Source organism: Myodes glareolus, chromosome 27 (assembly GCF_982192425.1).
Source record: "Myodes glareolus chromosome 27, mMyoGla1.1, whole genome shotgun sequence".
Taxonomy (NCBI): Eukaryota; Metazoa; Chordata; class Mammalia; order Rodentia; family Cricetidae; genus Myodes; species Myodes glareolus.
The window spans coordinates 43,900,494-43,920,906 of record NC_142052.1 but is presented as its reverse complement, the minus strand read 5'-3'; the positions used below and the strand labels follow the sequence as shown (position 1 = coordinate 43,920,906).

General features: G+C 47.0%; 1 protein-coding gene across 3 annotated transcripts in view; it reads left to right on the top strand.

Moving 5' to 3' along the window:
* The window catches only part of Als2 (alsin Rho guanine nucleotide exchange factor ALS2), a 69,522-nt gene that overhangs the window by 33,679 nt on the left and 15,430 nt on the right, over positions 1 to 20,413 (top strand). For 2 of the 3 annotated variants that reach the window (XM_087902395.1, XM_087902394.1), the window contains exons 10-25: positions 3,326 to 3,497; positions 4,000 to 4,180; positions 5,896 to 5,961; positions 8,292 to 8,454; positions 9,580 to 9,711; positions 10,059 to 10,187; positions 10,922 to 10,992; positions 11,332 to 11,398; positions 11,904 to 12,106; positions 12,224 to 12,289; positions 13,636 to 13,734; positions 14,220 to 14,384; positions 15,818 to 15,929; positions 16,233 to 16,310; positions 16,997 to 17,130; positions 18,657 to 18,824. In XM_087902395.1, the coding sequence (XP_087758521.1) occupies positions 3,326 to 3,497; positions 4,000 to 4,180; positions 5,896 to 5,961; positions 8,292 to 8,454; positions 9,580 to 9,711; positions 10,059 to 10,187; positions 10,922 to 10,992; positions 11,332 to 11,398; positions 11,904 to 12,106; positions 12,224 to 12,289; positions 13,636 to 13,734; positions 14,220 to 14,384; positions 15,818 to 15,929; positions 16,233 to 16,310; positions 16,997 to 17,130; positions 18,657 to 18,824 (2,006 nt within the window). The remainder of the gene's footprint in view (positions 1 to 3,325; positions 3,498 to 3,999; positions 4,181 to 5,895; positions 5,962 to 8,291; positions 8,455 to 9,579; positions 9,712 to 10,058; positions 10,188 to 10,921; positions 10,993 to 11,331; positions 11,399 to 11,903; positions 12,107 to 12,223; positions 12,290 to 13,635; positions 13,735 to 14,219; positions 14,385 to 15,817; positions 15,930 to 16,232; positions 16,311 to 16,996; positions 17,131 to 18,656; positions 18,825 to 20,413) is intronic. The other variant, XM_087902396.1, reaches the window with a different exon arrangement.

The following is a 20,413-nucleotide window of genomic DNA, read 5'->3' as shown; positions in this document are numbered from 1 at the left end:
GTTCTCTGACCACCTCGTGTAAAACTGCAAACCCCTCCTTGTCCTCCGCTTCTTATCTCTCTGCTCTGTTCTCCCTAACACACCCGTCAGTGTGAGCACTGTGATCTTATCTTCTGTCTGTCTTGCACGAGTATAGGGCTTTCTGGCTTCCTCATCCATTGTTGTGTCTGCACAGCACACAAGCTGGAGTCATTATCTTTGTGAGGCAAGATCTTGATCAGCATGCAGCTCAGGGTGGCCTGGGGCTTGCTGCACAGGCCTCCTGCCTCCTTCTCCCAGTGACTGGGATTACTGCCCTGCACACTGCAAGGTCTAGGAGCAGTTGTTGAGTGAGCTCTCCTGGGGGAAGGCTACGCCTGTGCTGCTGCATGCTTTTGTTTCGTGATGCCAGGGCTGGAACTCGGGGTTCTCTCTGCATTGGGCAAGAACTCTCCCACTGAGTTAAGCCCTGAGTTGTTTTTATTTTATTTCTGTTTTACTGTGCAGGAGTATTGAAAGGCGCCACCCCACAAAGGAAACCCTCCGAGGTTTCCCGGAGCCTTCAGGTGGATTATGACAGGCATTTCTCAGTCTCCTTGGGCACTGCTAACTTGAGATCCTGAGCTGTGCTCACAGAGATCCCAACAAGCCATAGGCAGAACTAACTGCCTGAGTCCTCTCTGTCAGCTTAGCCACTTCTTCCTCTTTTGAAGATCTAAACCAGTGTCTGCTTTTCCACCTCCTGCCTCGTCTTTACATACTGAGAACATTCGCTTGTTTCTGCTTTTCCTGTTAAAGCAACCCACATCCTCAGAGAGACATGTCAACAGGGAATGTAACCCTCAGTGCTGATACATCCTAGATTTTCTATTCTCATTGAAAAATGTGGTTTTGGACCATGTAGTCTTTGGCTGTCTGGTTAGTAGGCTCTGAATGTGTTAAGACAAGGCCTTAAATTGCCAGAGGCAGCATTGGCCGAGGTTTGGCTGTTTGGGGCATGCTGATTGGCTCCGTGCAGTGGCTGCCTGTCACATGCCCTGTGAGAGACTTTGGGCTAAAGTATGAAATGGGCTAATGAAAGGAAGGCATGGGGATCTGGTGTGTGTCCCCGACTTCCCTGGGTCGCACAGCCCGCCTGCTGTAATACGGACAGGGAGTGGTCTTGTCATAGTAGGAAGGGCAGATGTGAAAGGAAAAAGACAGTTGTGGGTTCTATGTGACATTCAGCACATAGGTATGAGGGGTGATACCACACCAGCATGTGGCGTGTTCGTCACCCTAGACATTTTCTTTGTAATAGGAGCATCCAGGACCCTTTTCTACTGGCTGTTTATGAGATACTCGGCTAATTGTTCTGTTTGCTTTGTTTTTGAGAAAGGGTCTTTGTGCCATCCTGACTGCCCTGGAGCTCCCTATGTAGGCTGTCCTGTCTGCTTCCCCCTCCCCAGCTTTCCAGCTGATCTTCCTCAGCGTCTTAGTGACATCTGCCCTACCATATGTGACGTCATCATCTTAGTGACATCTACCCTACCATATGTGACATCATCGCCATAGTGACATCTACCCTACCATATGTGACGTCATCATCTAGTGACATCTACCCTACCATATGTGACATCATCGCCATAGTGACATCTACCCTACCATATGTGACATCAGTCTTAGTGACATCTGCCCTACCATATGTGACGTCATCATCTTAGTGACATCTACCCTACCATATGTGACGTCAGCGTCTTAGTGACATCTACCCTACCATATGTGACGTCAGCGTCTTAGTGACATCTACCCTACCATATGTGACGTCATCATCTTAGTGACATCTACCCTACCATATGTGACGTCATCATCTTAGTGACATCTACCCTACCATATGTGACGTCAGCGTCTTAGCGACATCTGCCCTACCATATGTGACATCAGCATCTTAGTGACATCTGCCCTACCGTATGTGACGTCAGCGTCTTAGTGACATCTGCCCTACCATATGTGACGTCAGTCTTAGTGACATCTGCCCTACCATATGTGGCGTCAGCATCTTAGTGACATCTGCCCTACCATATGTGGCGTCAGCATCTTAGTGACATCTGCTCTACCATATGTGACATCAGTGTCTTCCTCCTGCTTCCAGTTGTACCTTGGGTCCACTGTCTCTCCTGTCCCCACTCCCTTTGGTGACCACAGCTATATATTACAAGTATCAGAAGTTCTGAATGGTGTTGCATTATGTACACATTGTGTATTTTCTTCATGTGTTCTTCTGCCAAGGGACACCCACGTGATTCCGTATCTAACTACAGATACCATCTTGACATACTGATTTTAGCTCCGTTGGAAATATTCTGAATAGTGGGGCTGCTGGATCATGTAATAGTTCTTTTCCTAGGTTTCTTTGTTATTTATTTATTTGTTTATTTTGAGGGCCATTTGAATATCCTCTTTGAGAAAATTCTATTTTCTCAAAACAGTTTCCCAGTTTTCAGCTGGATTATTTGGGATTTTTCATTCCCTTTCATGTTCCGTTGGATGATAGTGCAAAGGTTTCTTCTCCCGTTCTGTAGACTGTCTCTTCACTTTATCCCCCATCCCACCCCACCCCATCCATGTGCATTGACACTTTTAGTCTAATATAGTCTCTTGTCATTTTTTTTCTTCTGTGGCTTGTATTTTGTGGTCATAACCAGAAAAATCTTTGCCCAGGATGATATCCTGAAGCATTTCCTCCTGTGTTTTCCCCGCATTTTAGCTGAGGCTAATCTCAGACTGATCCCCAGCCTGGAATTGCAGGGTTGTTGTTTTTTTTTTTTCCTCATACTGTAGCCTATACTAACCTGGAACTCACTGTATAGCCAGAATGACCTTGAACTCCCAGCATGCCTCCTGTTTCAGCCTCTAGGTGCTGGAATTATAGGCATTAAACATCTTATTGGCTCTGTGTTTTCTTAAAGAAAATCCCCTCATTTTGGCACTTTTAAGAGACAAGGTAACACAGAGACCCTTGGTATAGCACAGGGCTCCTCTTTGTTCTCATTAATCTTATTTTATGCAGAGTGAGTCTGGAGATATATAATTCTTATTGATTGACTCTTTACGTCTAAGGTATCTTGAAGTGATTACAACTAAGTACACACAGTTACTCACACTAACAGTGGTGTGTGCATAAACAGCTCCAGAACAAGAGAGCTCTACACGCAGAGTTTGTAAATCTTCATTGTTAATAACCTGCTTCCCAACTCCTGGTTATCCTCACCTGAGCCCCCGTCTGCTGCTGTGAGCCCGTGCGACAGACCAGGTCATTGCTCATAAATTGCATTGTATCAGCGATCTCTTTGTTTTCCCCTTTCAGCTTGGGTATATAAGCAGAGTAACAGCAGGAACAGATAGTTACCTTGCCCTGGTGGACAAGAATGTCATGGGCTATATCGCCAGTCTCCATGAATTGGCTACTACGGAAAGACGGTTTTATTCAAAACTAAGTGAAATCAAATCTCAGATACTTCGGCCTCTTCTCAGTTTAGGTAAGTTGTCACCTTCCCCACCCCACCCTAGATCACCACTCCTGACTAATTTAACTGTATCTGTGAATGCAGGGTGTGGAGCCCCAACTGTGTAAAGTCTCCTCCAGAGGATGGGCTCAGAACTTAGGCAAGAGAGGGGAGTGTTTTCAAAATTTCACAAGTGTTAGCTTCAGAGGGTCTGCAGTTTGGCTGAGATACTAAAAAATCAAGTGGGAAACCTTTAAAGAAACACCCTTTCAGAGATAGCAGAACCAGGCACCCAACAGTTTGTATGGTTTCTGTGACACTTGTGGTAGTGTCTGGGGTTCCACAGATGAGTGTTTTCAGAAAGGGGCCATCATAAGACAGCTCTTAGGGGCCGTCATAAGGCAGCTCTTAGGGGCCGTCATAAGGCAGCTCTTAGGGGCCGTCATAAGGCAGCTCTTAGGGGCCGTCATAAGGCAGCTCTTAGGGACCGTCGTGAGACGGCTCTTGGTTTTCATTTGTTGTCGTTTTGGTGCAGACAACTTGGGCACTGTGACCACTTTGCAGCTGTTGCAGGAAGTCGCAAGCCGGTTCAGCAAGCTGTGTTATCTCATTGGGCAGCACGGAGCCTCACTTAGCAGCTTCCTGCAGGGCGTGAAGGAAGCCAGGAGCCTGGTCATCATGAAGCACTCGAGTCTGTTCTTGGACAGTTACACAGAGCAAGTATCAGTCCCTGGTTAGGTTCGGTCTCAGCACGGGGATCTGCACAGGGAAAGGGCACTGGGCCACAGACCTGGCAGGCGTTTAACTTCACCGTTTCCTTCTGTACCCAACGGAGATTGATAGCGTATTTTATTTACATACAATGTCCTGCCGTAAATCTGGTTATTTTTGTTTACTTAAGTAAATTAGACCAAAATTTGAGGAAATGAAGAAGTGTATTTAAAGAGCAGGTGAAGTGTGAGCCTGGTTTTTACTGCTGTCTGATGGGACACTTTAGTTACATTTAACATAACGGTGTTTTCTGGATAGCACCAAGAATGTTTTATAAGTAAAGTAGACCAAGAATATTTGTAATCTTAAACTATTTGTTGCTTTTTCTTGATTTGTGTTTTGATACCATGATTTGAGACAATAATTTAAGTGTTATTTTAATGTATACCAGGTAACACTGTTGATTCCAAGGCTGTGCTGTTTTTATATGTAGCTTATTTATTCTCCATCTGTCTGCCAGAAATTGACTCTGTGCCACCAAGTGCCAGGCACTGCACAGAGTTACAGCACCTGTTGCCAGGGAGTTCCTGTGTTTTCCCTGGGTTATAAATAACCCAAGGACTGATGTGTGTTTATTATCAAGAGCTGCAGGCAATGTTAATCAAAAGGATATTTAAAGTTGGCCCCTTCCCACCAGTAGAAATAGCCTGCAATCACCTTAGTATTTTCCTTTCAGACTTAGTATCTAAGTGACTTCAGCCCCAGGCAAATTAAGTATATTGGAAGCTGTTGCCTAGGGAGAATTAACTTGACTTTACTCTTCTAACTCATCAACCATGAAAAATAATGATAGAACTTGACACACGGATTTATTTTAAACATTAGTCTTTGTTATTTGTTTGAAGGTTTCAGGTTTTATTAGTGCAATTTCCCCCCTTTTTTTGTCTTGTATTTATTACCCACCATACCTCCATTTCTCTCCCCACCTCCCCGCTCTATTATTCCTGACCTTTTGCTTTAAAATGAAGTTTTGATGTGTTGAGCTACATTTAAAGCACAGTAGTTATCTTTGTAGGTAGGATTCTTTGTAGTTCTGGCTGTCCTGGAACTTGCTTTGGAGACCAGGTTGACCTTGAACTCTGCCTCCAGGGTGTGCCACCACCCTGGCTCAGTAATTTACATTTTTAGCCTCTACCACTGCGGCCCCAGTTAGGAAGAATGTCCTGTCTCTGGCAGTTTCAGGCTTACTAGCCCCAGAGTCTGAAAGGAGTGTTCCTGCCCTGAGCAGTCTGTCTGGAGCACACACACACACACACACACACACACACACCCCGTTCCCTTAATGTTTAGTTAGCCTTCAGTGTTCCTTTTCTGAGGACTTAGTTGGAGAACTTTAAATGAAGATTAAGTTTGCATTAAAAACCCTACAGTTTGAACCACATTTTCCCCAGCTTGTTAGGTTAGTAAGTGCCACCAGCCCGGCAGACCTGGCTTGTGATGTCTTGTTTCTGTTAGCGTTCCTACTGCCCTGCTCCTACCATGCCCCTACGGCGTCTGCCTGCCCGTTCTTCTCCGGTGGTAAGAATCCGTTACGTTGATGTCCCAGAAGTTCTGAAACTCGAGGGTAGTGCTTCAGAAACCATCTAGGTTTGCATTGGAAACTGCACAGAGCTGGTTTACGTTCCGTCACTAATGCCGGTGTGTCCTCTCTTCCGCCCAGGTACTGTGCATCATTCTCAAACTTCCTGGTGATGGGAGGGTTCCAGCTCCTCGCGAAGCCTGCCATGTAAGCGGTCTACACCTTCCACTCACCCTTCTAACCACCATAGAGCACACGTTCAGGGTTTCTGTTTATTTCTTGAGAATCTCATACAAAATATTTTATTGTATTCTTTGCTCTCCCCAAGCTCCTCTCAGATCCTTCTCCTCAAAACTCACCCAGTTTTATGTCTTTTTCTCTTTAAAAACAAAACAAAGAAACATGGAGACAGTTTTGTGTTCAACCTTGTCATGGGACCTGCCATGACAGGTTGAGTAAAGTGCACTCTCCCTCTCCCGACAGCCATCAATTGCATATAGCTTCATGGTTAGGGCTGGGACTAGTGTCCGCCTCTCCTTCTCAGGGTTGGGATTTTGTCTAGTTGGAATCTGCCCAGGTTGTGTGCATGTGGTCACAGTCTCTATGAGCTGATGTGTTTATCGGCCGTTATATCTGGAAGATGATGTCTCCTTAGAAACATCTTGGCTCTTAAAAGTCTTCCTGTCTCCTCTTCTGCATGGACCCCTGAGCTTTGAGGGGACGGGTGTGATAAAGACATTCCATTTAGGGTTGAGTGCACGAACCCTCACACTCTGCACACGGTCCACTCCGTGTTACTATCTGATGAGGACTAGCAGCACCCATCGGTGGGCACAGCAGCATCGGCAGGATGGCATCAGATACTGGTTCTGTCTCCTGGGGTGGGCCTTCAGTCTGGTTACCCTGTGCCCTTCTTGCACCAGGCCTTTTCTCGCGGGCCCATCACTGTTGTAGCTGGCAGAGCCCACAGAGCCGGGAATCTGGAGCTCACTGCACAGCCTGCACACAGCTCCACAGGCTGGAGAGCGGCCCTTCCAGGTCACTCCAGTCTAAAGCTACTCCAGGCAGAGCTGGTCTGGTCTCCAGAGTCTTCTTTGCAGCTTGGCTTGTTTATTCTTTGGAAAAAAGGACCTAGTGAATCTGGTCAGTTTCAGGAACTTCCTAGGGCTCTTTGGAGTTGTTTACCTTCCTGCTTAAGGAGTTTCCTGCAGAATCAATCTAAGAGGAAAATGTTACACAGCTCTTCACCTCTTCCCCAGTGATTGCAGAGTTCAGAGGGATGACTGTAAATGCCTTCCTCTGGGTAAAGACTAGGCCACCCTGCCCCAGCGGCAGTTGCTTGTCCTCAGGAGCTTCACCAGTGTTTGAGTTGAGGCTGATTACGTCGGTGATCTGCTCCCCTGACTGGAGTCTGCTTTGTTTATTTTAAAAATTATGACAGTCTTGTCAGTAGTTTGCTCCCTTTTAATATTTTCAAAGATTGGTTACTGTTTCTCATTTTAAAATGTCATGTCAGCATATATTAATTATGCATAATAGTAGCTTAATTCCAACATTTACATACCTGTGTAGAATGTATTTTGATCTTATACCCTCTCTTGCTTTCTTCCCAATCCCTCTGATTCTTCCCTTTTCCACCCTGTACCCTTCCTCTTTCATGTCTATTTTCTTTAATAGCCCAGTGTTATTGTTAGGGTTGCTTACAGAATCATGGATTGGGAATTCTATGCTAGGACCATCCTGCTAGTGACTACACCACTGAAGAAAATGCTCCTCCCGTCCCCGTTAACCATTAACTTCTTGTAAGTCCTTAGGGAAGGTTGGAGACGCCTGTTCTTTATTTCAGTAATTCTGCTGTTTCATTGGTGGTCACCTATGAATCTTTCAGATTGATAAATTTAGACAGTTCATTAATTTTTCATTATTACTATAGGACAAGGCTGGCTTCAAAGACAACTCCTGACCCTCTGCCTCCTGAGTACTGGGATTACAGGTGTGCACCACCACGCCTGGCTTGTCCTGTTCCTCCAAGTCTAGTTTAGTGGTCAGTGTGTGCTGACAGTCGGGTGGGAAGGCAGAGCTTAGACGTATTATTAGTTCCACACCAGTGCTCGGAGCAAGGGGCTCAGCCTTTCCACTGTATCTCTGTTCGGCACAGCCCAGCAGTGGCCAGACCTGCCAGAGTCTTGGGACTCTGGGCTGTGAAAGTAACAGGATGGTGCCGGTTTATCATTTGTCCCCGAAACCGTGGCGTGCCACGTTCATTTCCTAGAACATGAGGAAAGTCTGTTACCAACCGTTTCTATTAGAGTTACTGTTGCTACCATTGCTGTATCTTGCACTTTAAAGTCCTATTTTATTGGTTAAAAAATTATAATTCTGTCACTTACACCTGGGTCATTTTATTGTGTCTGTATTCGTTTTCTTAACGCCAAGGCCGTGCGTTCTGCACAGTTCTGCAGTGAGACTTTTTGTGTAATACCGTTCATACTGTTTATCCCAGATGGTCAACAGGATCTTGTTTCCCCCTTTTCCAGTGATTTCCTAAATAAAAACCAAGAACTCTTACAAGATCTGTCAGAAGTGAATGATGAGAACACCCAGTTGATGGAAATACTGAACACGGTGTTCTTCTTGCCAGTCAGACGACTTCATAATTACGCCAAAGTTTTGCTGAAGCTCGCCACCTGCTTTGAAGTGGTAGGTTCCCCTGCGTGCCCCCTTGGATACTGGGGAAGCCAAATATCAACATAGGTTGTTGGCGTGAAGTCACCGTAAGATGCTGGGGCCCATTAAATTAACACTTATGTGTGTCTAATTAAGATTTCCTTCTCTGTGAGAAAGTGGAAGGAGAAAGGATAAGCAGGGTAGAGCATTTCTTCTCTGGACCTTATTCAGACCTGTTCACCTTGTGAAGCCGTCTAGAGTAGAGCGTCCGCTACAGTGGCTGCTACTTCAGGAAGGTCAGGGCTTGTGGAGCACGTGCTGAGTCTTAGTCACATACACTGATCTAGAGCATTTCATATTCTTGTCCCTGTTCTTTCTTTCTTTTTTTGATGGGGGAGGGCATGGCTTTCAAGACAGGGTTTCTCTGTATAGTCCTGGCTGTCCTGGAACTTGTTTCGTAGACCAGGCTGGCCTTGAACTCAGAAATCTGACTGCCTCTGCCTTCTGAGCACTGAATTTAAAGAACTGTGCCTGCCTGGCTTTTCAGCCACTGTTTTGAGTGTGTTCTGTGTTTCTGTTTAGCCATCGACCCTGGAGAAAGCTGTAACCGTTATCCCACTTTATGGATGAGCAAATGGAGGCACAGCTGAGAAAGGCTCCCTATGGAAGGAACTGTCTGTCCTGCCCAGTCCCAAAGAAACACACAGAGGCTTATATTAATTATAAACTGATTGGCCTCTTAGCTCAGGCTTATTATTAACTAGCTCTTACAACTCGAATTAGCCTGTAATTCTTATCAGTGTTTAGCCATGTGACTTGGTATCTTCTCAGTAAGGCATTCTCATCTTGCTTCCTCTGCATCTGGCTGGTGACTGACTCTGCCTTTCTTCCCAGAATTTTCCTAGTCTGATTCCCCTACCTATACTTTCTGGCTACTGGTCAATCAGTGTTTTATTAAATTTATAGGAGTGACAGATCTTTGCAGTGTACAGGAGCTCCCTTCTGCTGACTACTACCACTGTCTACCCCATCTCACATGCATCAGCCCCCCTCTCCCTGGCTGAGTTTTCCTCCTGCTGTGCTGTAAACCTGACCCACGCAGAGGCTGCAGTGTGTGGATAATGCGCTGTCCTCGTCCCCTTGTGTATTGGTCTCCAGGCATCTCCAGAGTATCAGATGCTGCAGGATTCCAGTTCTTGTTATGAATCTCTTGCTCTCCATCTCGGCAGGAAGAGGAAGGAAGCAGAGTACACGCTGGGCTTCTGGAAGACCTTTCCTGGGAAAATGACGGTAAGCCTGCCCGCTGTCGCCGGTCCCACCAGCCAGCCTCTCTCTGCTCCCCTTCCTTTACCGGCAGAGTGGCCTTCTGAGAACCAGAGCAATGAGTGTTCGAGTCCCAGTGCATCCCTTGGTTCCCGGGGGAGGGGGGGGCAGGAAGGGGCCTCTGCAGGCTTGCTGCCTTGGGTTTCCTTGAGGCTCCTCTGGACTCTAATTTTAGGAAGGGTTTAATGCTGCGATAAGCTATGACCAGAAGGTCGCCCTAAATACGCCTTGAGCCTAGTTCACTCTCCCTTGCGCATGCATCTGTGTGATGTTGACGGCTCACAGAGGCTCACAGACTGCGTGGTTCCTCGCAGGACTCCCTGCGGAAGCCGGAGCGCCGACTGCTGTGTGAGAGCAGTAACCGGGCGCTGTCGCTGCAGCACGCGGGCAGGTTCTCCGTGAACTGGTTCATCCTCTTCAACGACGCCCTGGTCCACGCTCAGGTAGGCAGGATCCCTAGTGGGCAGTTGTGAGCTGTGCCCTGACGGGCTGTGTTGCCAGAGATATGGTGTTGGGCAATTCCACTGTTCCCTAAATGCCGGTGGGCTCGCAGAATCCAGAAGGGATAGCCTGTGGTCAGGGACTGTATGGTACAGGCTATGCTGCCGGGCTTTGACCACACAGCCTGTTATTGTACGGAACATCGCTAGCAGCTGTAACACAGTAGTAACAAGTGTTAGTGTTAGCTATGAGATCACTAGGCAGAAGGAATTTTTCAGCTCTGTTGTTTTTTGGGACTGTCATTATCTCATTGACTGATAGATGCATCATTATATAGTACATGGCTATCTATTTACGTTAAGCATTGTTATGATTTCTTTGTAATTATTTGAATAATTGGGTATTGGCTACATTTGAGTCTCTCTCTCTCTCCTGAATCCAGGACCTCTTAAATATGAAGCAGCTCCCCCTCTTCAGCTACACTGTAGCCAAGATTTTATTTTCTAGCTTGAGACAGAGTGTCAGCCGTGTGCAGGGTCCTAGAGCAGGGATGGGAAGGCCCAGCATAGCTGGCTGTGGAATGGGGGTTGCAGCAGGGTTGGTCCACCACCTGCTCTAGCCCTCTCAGGGGGTTTGTGCTGTGGGGCCCACGTGAGCTGTTGACAGGAAGGGTCCTAGCAGAGACCCGAGGTTGCCGTCGGCTCCTCACAGATGTGTCCTGTGTTCTCTTTTCCAGTTCTCCACGCACCACGTGTTCCCTTTGGCCACACTGTGGGCAGAGCCACTTTCCGAAGAAGCTGGTAGCGTGTACGTGTGCCTCCTCCTGTTCCTCTTCTTTCCTTAAGTGGGATGGTCAGGGAAAGTGTGGGGGGGGGGGGCATAGGAAACTGTTCCTCATCCCTCCTTCCTAACGTGCCTGTTGGTGATGAAGGGCCCTGTGGTGAAGCTCGCGGTGAGCTGGGATGGGGGGGCGGGGAGGGGTGGGGGGCTGGGCGTCCTCACTGCTCAGGCCGCTGTGGTGATGCAGCCCTGCCATTCTGGATCTTCTCCCTGTGGAGCTCAGTCTAGAGCAGGAGCATCTGCGCTCATGGGGAGGGTGGGGAGGGTTCTGCTGTCTGCTGGTGTTCATCCTTGGGAATGTTTCAGGAATGGCCTGAAGATAACCACACCTGAGGAGCAGTTCACGCTCATCTCCTCAACACCCCAGGAGAAGGTTAGTTCTGCATGGCCTTTTCTTTCATCTTGGCCTTTCATGTTAGTAAACAAGAACACACGTTGTTGTTGGTTCTGTTTCCCTGAGACAGTGACTCGCTGTGTAGCCCTGGCTGGCTTAGAGCACGGAATTCTTTCTGCCTTAACCTTCCAAGTGCTGGGACTATAGGAGTGAGCCATGATGCCTGGCTGATCTTTGTAATTCATTTTATTTGGTTTTTGTTTTGTTTTGTTTTTAGGTAGCCTCTTACTGTGTGGTCCAGGTTGACCTGGAACTCACTGAATCGTCCAGGCTGACCTGAAACTCTCAAAGAAACCCTTCTCTTGCTTTATAAAGTATGACTTGATTTTAAACCAGTAGCAATAAATTCTAAGAGCTGGTTCCCATCACTCAATGAGAGAAGTGACAGGCGATAGAAAGGGCACAGCGAGAAAGCCAGCAAACTTAGTGCAGTACTTGGCTGATTACTGCCCTGCACTTCCTGACGTGGACTCTCTGCCTCTAGACCAAGTGGCTTCGGGCTATCAGCCAAGCCGTGGATCAGGCTTTGAGGGGGACATCCGATTTTCCACTCTATGGAGGTGGCAGCAGTGTTCAGAGGCAGGAACCACCCATCTCAAGAAGCGCCAAGTACACTTTCTACAAGGATCCTCGCCTGAAGGATGCCACTTACGACGGGCGCTGGCTTTCGGGAAAGCCTCATGGCAGGTAAAGAGTGCTCCGTCCTTTTCCTGGGGAAGGGGGTGGCAGCAGTCAAAGTGTGGAGAAAGCCTTGTTTATCCGAACCATGACTTGACAGTTGTTCCTTTTGTTTATGCCTTCCAGGGGTGTTCTGAAGTGGCTGGATGGAAAGACGTATTCTGGCATGTTCAGGAATGGCCTGGAAGATGGGTAAGGAAATTGTGTAAAGTAGAAGATGAATTTTAATCTGGTCACAAGCCACTGACTGTTGGTAGTTGCTTTTCAAGCAAGTGGTGGGTTTCTGTTGTGCGTTCATTTGGGTGCTTTGGATCCGTGGAGAAGATGAGCTAGGGCAGAATTTATGTGAGTCAGCTGACCAGCAGTGTCACCGGGACACACAGGATATAGAGAAATGTTATTTTCAGTACTTTTGGAGGAATAACTGTCTCCCCTCTTGCTGTGTTGAGGATGGACTGTGTGGACTGTAGGACCTTGGGAATGCTGGGCAAACGCTCCACTGCTGAGCTGCTGCCTCCAGCCAGCTGGCCAGCTGTTAAGTAGTTTCAAATTAGCCGAGCGGTGGTGCACACCTTTAATCCCAGCACTCGGGAAGCAGAGGCAGCCAATCTCTGTGAGCTCAAGGCCAACCTGGTCTACAAGAGCTAGTTCCAGGATAGGCTCCAAAGCTGCAGAGAAACCCTGTCTTGGAAAAAAAAAAGGGGGGGGTAGTTTTGAATTCATTTCTCTGTTAAAAGGGAAATCTTTGAAGGGGTGTTATGGTAATGCTACTCTGCTGACCTCACTTTGGGAAATGTTTGTCCTGTTTTCTTTTTCATCACATTCCGTAGTCCATTCATTGTGCATGTGTGTGGACGCACGTGTGCCGTGTCACATGTGTGGCCAGAGGGCAACTTGGGCAGGTCCTCTCCTCCCACTGTGTGAATACTGAGGGTCTGAACTCAGTTAAATTCTTTGTGTCCTGTTAAGAAATTTGTCTTATTATAAAAGAAACTTATAGGGAAGTTAACGTACACGTGTGACAGTGTCACGGGTTGTGGTTCCAAGCCCTTCAGTAGCTATCTAGATTGAAAGGAGGGTTTGGACCCTCTGTTTTACCCTGCTCACTAGAGAGATGCCTGAGCTGTGTGTGCCATGACGTCCCCAGGGAGACAGGCTGCAAAGCAGTGATGGAGACAGGAGAGGACACAGAAGTCCTGCCTTCCACTAGCGTTAGAGTCTGGCATCTCACGGTGGCTGGGGAGAGGACACAGAAGTCCTGCCTTCCACTAGCGTTAGAGTCTGGCATCTCACGGTGGCTGGGGAGAGGACACAGAGGCCCCGCTTTCTGTTAGTGTTAGAGTCAGGCGTCTCTCGGTGACAGGAAGCAGGCCTGGGTTCCACTCCCCAGCCTTTGCAGACGGCTTAGCTGGTAGATACGACTCAGTCAAGACCCACTCACCCCGGTCTTATAGGTGCATCTTCTCCGTCCTCCTTTATAATCGCATGCCAAAGGTGAGCACGTCACCCCTGCATCTTCTTTTCCTTCTCCTTGGCAGGTATGGTGAATACAGAATCCCTAACAAGGCCCTGAACAAAGAAGACCATTATGTGGGCCACTGGAAAGAAGGGAAAATGTGTGGCCAAGGAGTCTACAGGTGATGGTGTGCATGGGAAGGGTTGTGGACAGAGAGCTATAAAGCCAGCGTTTATGTGGACAAATCACCAGATCTGTGTGCAGAGTCTTTCTTTAAGCGTGCCCTCGTCTACGGCGTGATGATAGTATTATTAAATGTGGCTCATATCTCCGTTTACCTACTGAATAAACCATGACTTTGTATACAAGTCCCATCTATAAGCCTAACTTTATTTTTACTTGGTTCTAATTTGAACAGAACTTTTTTGCATTCTTCTTAGCTCAGTATTTCATTTCCCATAAGGGACTGAGCATATAACTTTTTGTGTTAATGCAGAATATTGATTACATTACCTTTAATGTTTGAGGCTTCGTCCTTCTGACTGAGGGTTTTGATTGTTTTTTATGCTTATATAAACGAATAATTATAGCTACCCATAAAAGCACAGCATTGTGTTCCCTGCAGTTTGTAATGTACATGTTATCCTTTTGCCCCTTCCACCACAGCTATGCCTCCGGTGAAGTGTTTGAAGGCTGCTTTCAGGATAATATGCGCCACGGCCATGGTCTCCTCCGAAGTGGAAAGCTGACTTCCTCTTCTCCTAGCATGTTCATTGGCCAGTGGGTGATGGATAAGAAGGCGGGATATGGCGTCTTTGATGACATCACCAGGTACAGGGCTCCGCTTCCGCCTCCACGTGTACAGTGAGAAGATGGTGTTTATAGACCGCCCCTCATGCTGTTTGTTTTTAATTGTGTGTGTGCGCACACACCTGTGTGTGTTCATCTATTGCCAAGGGAGGACAGAAGAGGGTGTTGGATACCCTGGGGGTGGGGTTAACTGGTTGTGAGCTGATGGTGTGGGCACTGGGAGCCAAACTTGGGTCCTCTGTAAGAGCAGTACAAGCTCTTCATTGCTGAGCCGTCGCTCCAGGCCCTCAAATCGTGATGTTTTTGTGAAGACCTGAGCATCTTACGTCTGATCTTAGCCAGAAGACCAAGAAGCAGTTGACTGCAGCCTCTTAATTTGACATTGAGAGACCGTTTCAGCTTGAGGCGTTGGCACTTAATGCTGCATGTCTGTGATGCCAGCTGAGGGAGGCTGAGGTCACTCCACCCAGCATGCCAGTGGAAAGAGAAAGAGAGCTTACCACAAGGAAACAGTTGTCAGGAGTCTTTTTTTCCCCTCTTTTTCAAGATGCCCTGGATGTCCTGGAACTCACTCTGTTGACCAGGCTGGCTCACAGAGCTCACAGAGATCCACGTCCTCTGCCTCCTGAATGCTGGGATTAAAGGCGTGTGCCACCACTACCCGGCCACATTTTATCTTGTTTATAGAGATAGTGTTTCAGGCATCTGTGCTGGCCTACTCTTAGGGTCCTGATAGGCTGTGTCCTCAGCTGCAACCACAGATAGTAAGTGTTTCAGGCATCTGTGCTGGCCTACTCTTAGGGTCCTGACAGGCTGTGTCCTCAGCTGCAGCCTAAGAGCATCTCCTGTGCACATCCGCTGTGTTCCCTTGTAGGAGGCGGGCCTTGCTCACCTCCCGTCTCTGCCCTCTTTTCTGTCCCTTCTCTCCCTCCCATGTAAGCCCTGTTGTATATTAAGACTCTTCCCGCCATTTTTTTAAAATACACCAATAAGAATCTTCTGAGTTTAAGTGGGTGAAAGTTAAACCTTTTATGACAAATTATTAAAGTTTGATTCTATTATAGTTTAAATTTGTGCTGTTCTTTCTTAACTGCATATTTTATTTTGAGACCAGGTCACACTGTGTGGCTCTGGCTAGTCTTTATCTCTCAGAGATCTGCCTGCCTCTGCCTCCTGAGTTTTGGGCTTTAAGGTACACTCCACCATACCTGATTTAATAAGATATTTTAATGTTACCAAAGAAGTATATAGAGTGTATTCAGTCTGTTGGGCAGAACACAGTGTGAATACTGCTCTGACTGAGATGTCTTTTGCATCGCACTGACTTGTCTGAGGAGGTAGCATGGACGACGCTGACTCGAGTCACTGCAGCAGCTCAGGTCCCTGTGATCATAGTTTTTCTCCACTCTGTCTTCTTTTACTTGATTGTTATCTTTCTTCTCATTTCTGTGCAGGGGAGAGAAGTACATGGGGATGTGGCAGGATGATGTGTGCCAAGGAAATGGGGTGGTAGTTACCCAGTTTGGGTTGTATTACGAAGGCAACTTCCACCTGAATAAGATGGCGGTGAGTGGAATGTGCCTACGTGGTTCGCGTTGACTTTTAGAATCTCCTACATCCCTGACCTGTATAAAGTCTTTCAATTACTTTAAATTACTTTATAACTCTTGTTTTGGCTGCTTTGAGATGAGGTCACTGTATAACTTAACTGCCTGCCTGGCCTGGGGCTTGTGGAAAACCGTTCTGCTTCCTGATCGGGGCGAGCCTGAGCCATCAGGCCTGCCGCTGTTTGGCTGACTCTCTTAGATGGCGGGAGGCTCTGGGCGTGACTTCTGCGATCCGTGTCGTGACTTATGCTTCTCCACTCAGGGAAATGGAGTTTTGCTTTCAGAAGATGATACTATCTACGAAGGAGAATTTTCCGACGACTGGACCCTCAGTGGAAAGGTCAGGAAGCAACTTGGTTCTTTCTTCACAGGCTCTCACTTCTTCGTGACTTTAAATTTTTTAAAGAGACTAAACTTCTTCTTGTGCATTAATATTTAGTTGCCTCAGCACCTTTTCCCATTAAATGTTGGAACTCATTGGCTGTAAACTCCCTAAGGAGTCAAAGATAAACTTAGCTGCTGGTCCTCCTCCTCCATCTCCCATGTTAGGGAATGCACCATGATACTCAACTTCACTTGGATGTAGTGCGTACACATTTTTCCCTCAGTGTTTGATTTCCTGTTGCACCGATGCCTTTTCTGATCACTCTCGTGTTAGGGTTAATTTTTTCCCCATCCTAGTTTTCTGAGATAAGATTTTCAGACGAGGGACTTAGGCTCTTTAGAGTTTTCTAAGACAAGACACCAGCAGCCATGACTTTGCCCATGGCTTCAGCAGCAGCCTGTGAGTGGAGTTCAGTGTGTTCCACCCAACTAAGAAGATGTCCCGTATTCCTGTGGATATTTTTCTTTTTACCCATGAATTGTTTTTATACATTCTCTCTGGGCATGTACATGCATGCATCTTTTATTTATCAGACTGGTAAAGAATAAATTAAAAAGGAAAGTGTTAAGTATTTAGTATTTTTACTCTTAATTTTGTAGTTTTAACTCTTTTCTAACTCCACTTTTCTTTCACTTACCCAGGGCACACTGACCATGCCAAACGGAGACTACATTGAAGGTTATTTTAGTGGAGAATGGGGGTCTGGAATAAAGATCACCGGAACCTACTTCAAACCCAGCCTGTACGAGAGTGACAAAGACAAGCCCAAAGCCTTGTGAGTATTCTCCCTGCGGTGATTCCTGGGCGGTCGGAGTTTTCTTGCTTTCATCAAAGTAGGTTAATATTTTAAAGCAAACTCAAGTTTTATGATTGTCCTTTTTAAGAAAGTTGTAACTTCTATAAATTCCCGACTTCCACCCGTATACTACATCTGCAGTCCTAACTGAAGGCGAAGGTGGTTCAGAGGTGCAGGTGTGGAAACACACACACACAGCAGTACAACCTGCATCAGTGAGGAAAAGGCAGAATCTAAGTATAATTGTTCTGTCACGTTTTGGGTTGTCTTTTCCCTATTAATTGCATCTTAAGGGTTGGTTGTTGTTGGTTTTTTTGTTTTTTTTTTTTTGAGCTGTCTTACTGTGGATCCGTGGATCCGTGGCTAGCCCTGGACTCAATCCCCCTGCCTCAGACTCCTGGGGACTAGGCTGACAGCTGTGCACTGCACACAGTTGTTGGATTGTGGGAGGTCATTGTTTTTATATTTGGTGTTTATGCTATCAAGGCAGGGGACCTGGGAGGATGGATAAATGGTAATGAGGTGGCCTAGCATCTCATTTAATGGTCGACTTTATTCAGAGCATCAGACAGTTTATACCAGCGGTTCTCAGCCTGCGTCCCGACCGCTTTATCAGAACATTCATATTACAGTTCATAACAGTAGCCAAATCACAGTCATAAAGTAGCAGTAGAAATAATTTTATGGTTGGGGTCACCACAGTAGGAGAAATTGTGTTAAAGGGTCACCATCTTAGGAAGGCTGAGAACCACTGGTTTATATTCTGAGGGTTAAGAACAGTTTCATGAGTAAAGTGTACAGTCACAAGGACAGGCTGCACATGGCAGACCAGCTGTACATGGGAAGACCGTAGAGTCTTGTAAACAACAACAACCTGAACAGTGTGACGTACACCCACCCCTGTGTGCTGCACCTGGGAGGAGCATTGAGACATCCCGGAACAGTTTCACGTTTGGGAGAAACTGAGGTCACAAGAGGTCTTATCCTGGAGTGTTCTCACAAGCACTCAGAATTCTCACAGTGTCCCGTTCTTGGACCATGTTCGGACATTTTGCTTTCATTTCAGATTCTCTGTTCCAATGAGAACTCACTGCATTTTCTGTCCATGTTGACTTTTTGTTTTGTGGATTTTTGTTTTATTTTGTTTGTTTTATTTGTATTTTTAGAAACCCATATGTAATACATTTCACAATTCTTGTAAAATGTTTGAAGCGCAGAAAACCATTGTTTTATCAAGAGTCTATTTCCCAAAGCCAGTTCTGTAGAAGTGAGGACATCAGATCAATACTGTTGTGTGTAACAATCCATGGACATTAGTATCTGGTAAACAAACACTGAGTAAAGTAAATCCCTTCTAACTCTTCTTCCAGTGTTTTTAAGGTAGAACTCCCTCTGGGGTATTGGCAGTTTGACTCACAAAGCATTCTGAATTGTGTATAATTTTTATTCTTGGGGATGACTTTTGACAAACGCTGGTGAAGCAAAGGCTGGTGTGGCTTCGTTAGCAGGAAGCTGGGAAACCTGGCGGTGGCTGCAGATGAGAAGTGGAAAGCCGTGTTTGACGAGTGCTGGCGCCAGCTGGGCTGTGAGAGCCCAGGCCAAGGGGAGGTTTGGAAGGCGTGGGATAACATTGCCGTGGCCCTGACCACCAGTCGCCGCCAGCACAGGGACAGGTGAGCAGACATTGGCAGCCCGTGGCAGAGCGTGTTAAGCCAGAGACCTGAAAGCAGGCAGCAGTCGGGATTGTGTATCCAGCTGCAAATGTAATGTCTAATAGGGTTTGAAAGTCCATGGGAGGGGGTGGCACTGCCACACAGAGTGCATTGTGGGTAGCTTGGACTGCTCGGTCCCTAGCAGAAGAATGACATTTGGGAAGAAGGGAAGCGTGTTTTATATTTTGAACGTGGAACTAAGTTCATTATCAATCACAGCTGAATCATAGAAGGCTCTCTGGGGAAAGGAGCCGTATGGCCATAGATTTTGCCTAGGGCTGCAGCCCTGCCAGCTCAGGGAGAAACGTGGGTGGTAGGAATCCCTGGTGTGCCAGGCTTGGTGGATTCTTCTGTCCCTGCTGGTTTCTGCAAGCCAGCCTTCTGCAGCCTGGTCAGTGAGCATTCACCAAGAGCTTGATGGAGAAGCTTGTCAAAGGTGACGGCGTGCACACCTTTAGTGTAGCTGCACAGCCCTGTTGGTGGGGTTCAGGAAAGGGTGACTGTCAGTGAGGAGCATCAGAAGGAGAAAAAAGAAAGTTCTCTTCAGAGAAATTGATAATTTTCCAAGGATCTTGAACTATAGTGTCTGTTCATGTGTGATAGGTCACTGTGCCCCTCTCTCTCTTTCTCCCCTCTTCCTGTCTCTCTGTCTCTCTCTCTTCTCTCTCTTCTCTTCTCTCTTCTCTTCCATCTCTCTCTTCCCCGCCCTCTCTCTTCCCCCTCCTCTCTTCCCTCCTTGGTTGGCTTCAGTTGTGCTGGTAGCATCATTTCTAATTTGATATTCTCAGATTGTTGATTCATGCATCTTGAGACTCTCTACGCTACTAATGAAAACCTTACTGCATTCAGTAGAATCAGTGCACAGAATGTGTTCTTCTGAGAGTGGAGGGGTAAGCAGGGCTGTGTGCAGGGGACGCTCCTCACTCCGCACAGTCTGGACGTGTGCTGAGCCATGGCTGAGCCGTGCGCACTGAGCTCCTGTTTGTAAGACTCACTCTCATCTTTAGTTTGTGTGTATGAGACGCATGTGCCTGCGGAAGCCAGTGACCTTGGATGCCCTGGAGCTGGAGTTCTCGGCAATGCTGGGAACCTAGCTTGGAGCCTGTGCAAGAGCAGTGTACACTCTTAACCCCTGGGCCATTTCTCCAGCCCAACATTTGGAGCCTTTCTATGTGAAAACAAATGCCTTGGCACGCATAGTTTCATTGCTGAGATTATTTGCTTAAAGGCCAAAATTTTGTGCCGGGGAGAGGGCTCAGCTCATTGAGAACGGATAATCTGCAGGCACAGATGAGGGGGCAGAGATGGAGTTAGCTGGGAAAGGCTTAAAAGCAGCAGTGGCAGAAATGCCCTGGTAAGCAGTCACAGCCATCCTCGAAGCAGGTGTTAAAACGAAATCACCATCCAAGAAGCGGAAGACATAAAAAAAGAACCAGATTTGCAGGGCAGAGGTGGTGCTTGTGTTTAATCCCAGTACTCAGGAGGCAGAGGCAAGTAGATCTCTGAGTTTGAGGCCAGCCTGGTCCGCAGAGCTAGTTCCAGGATGGCGA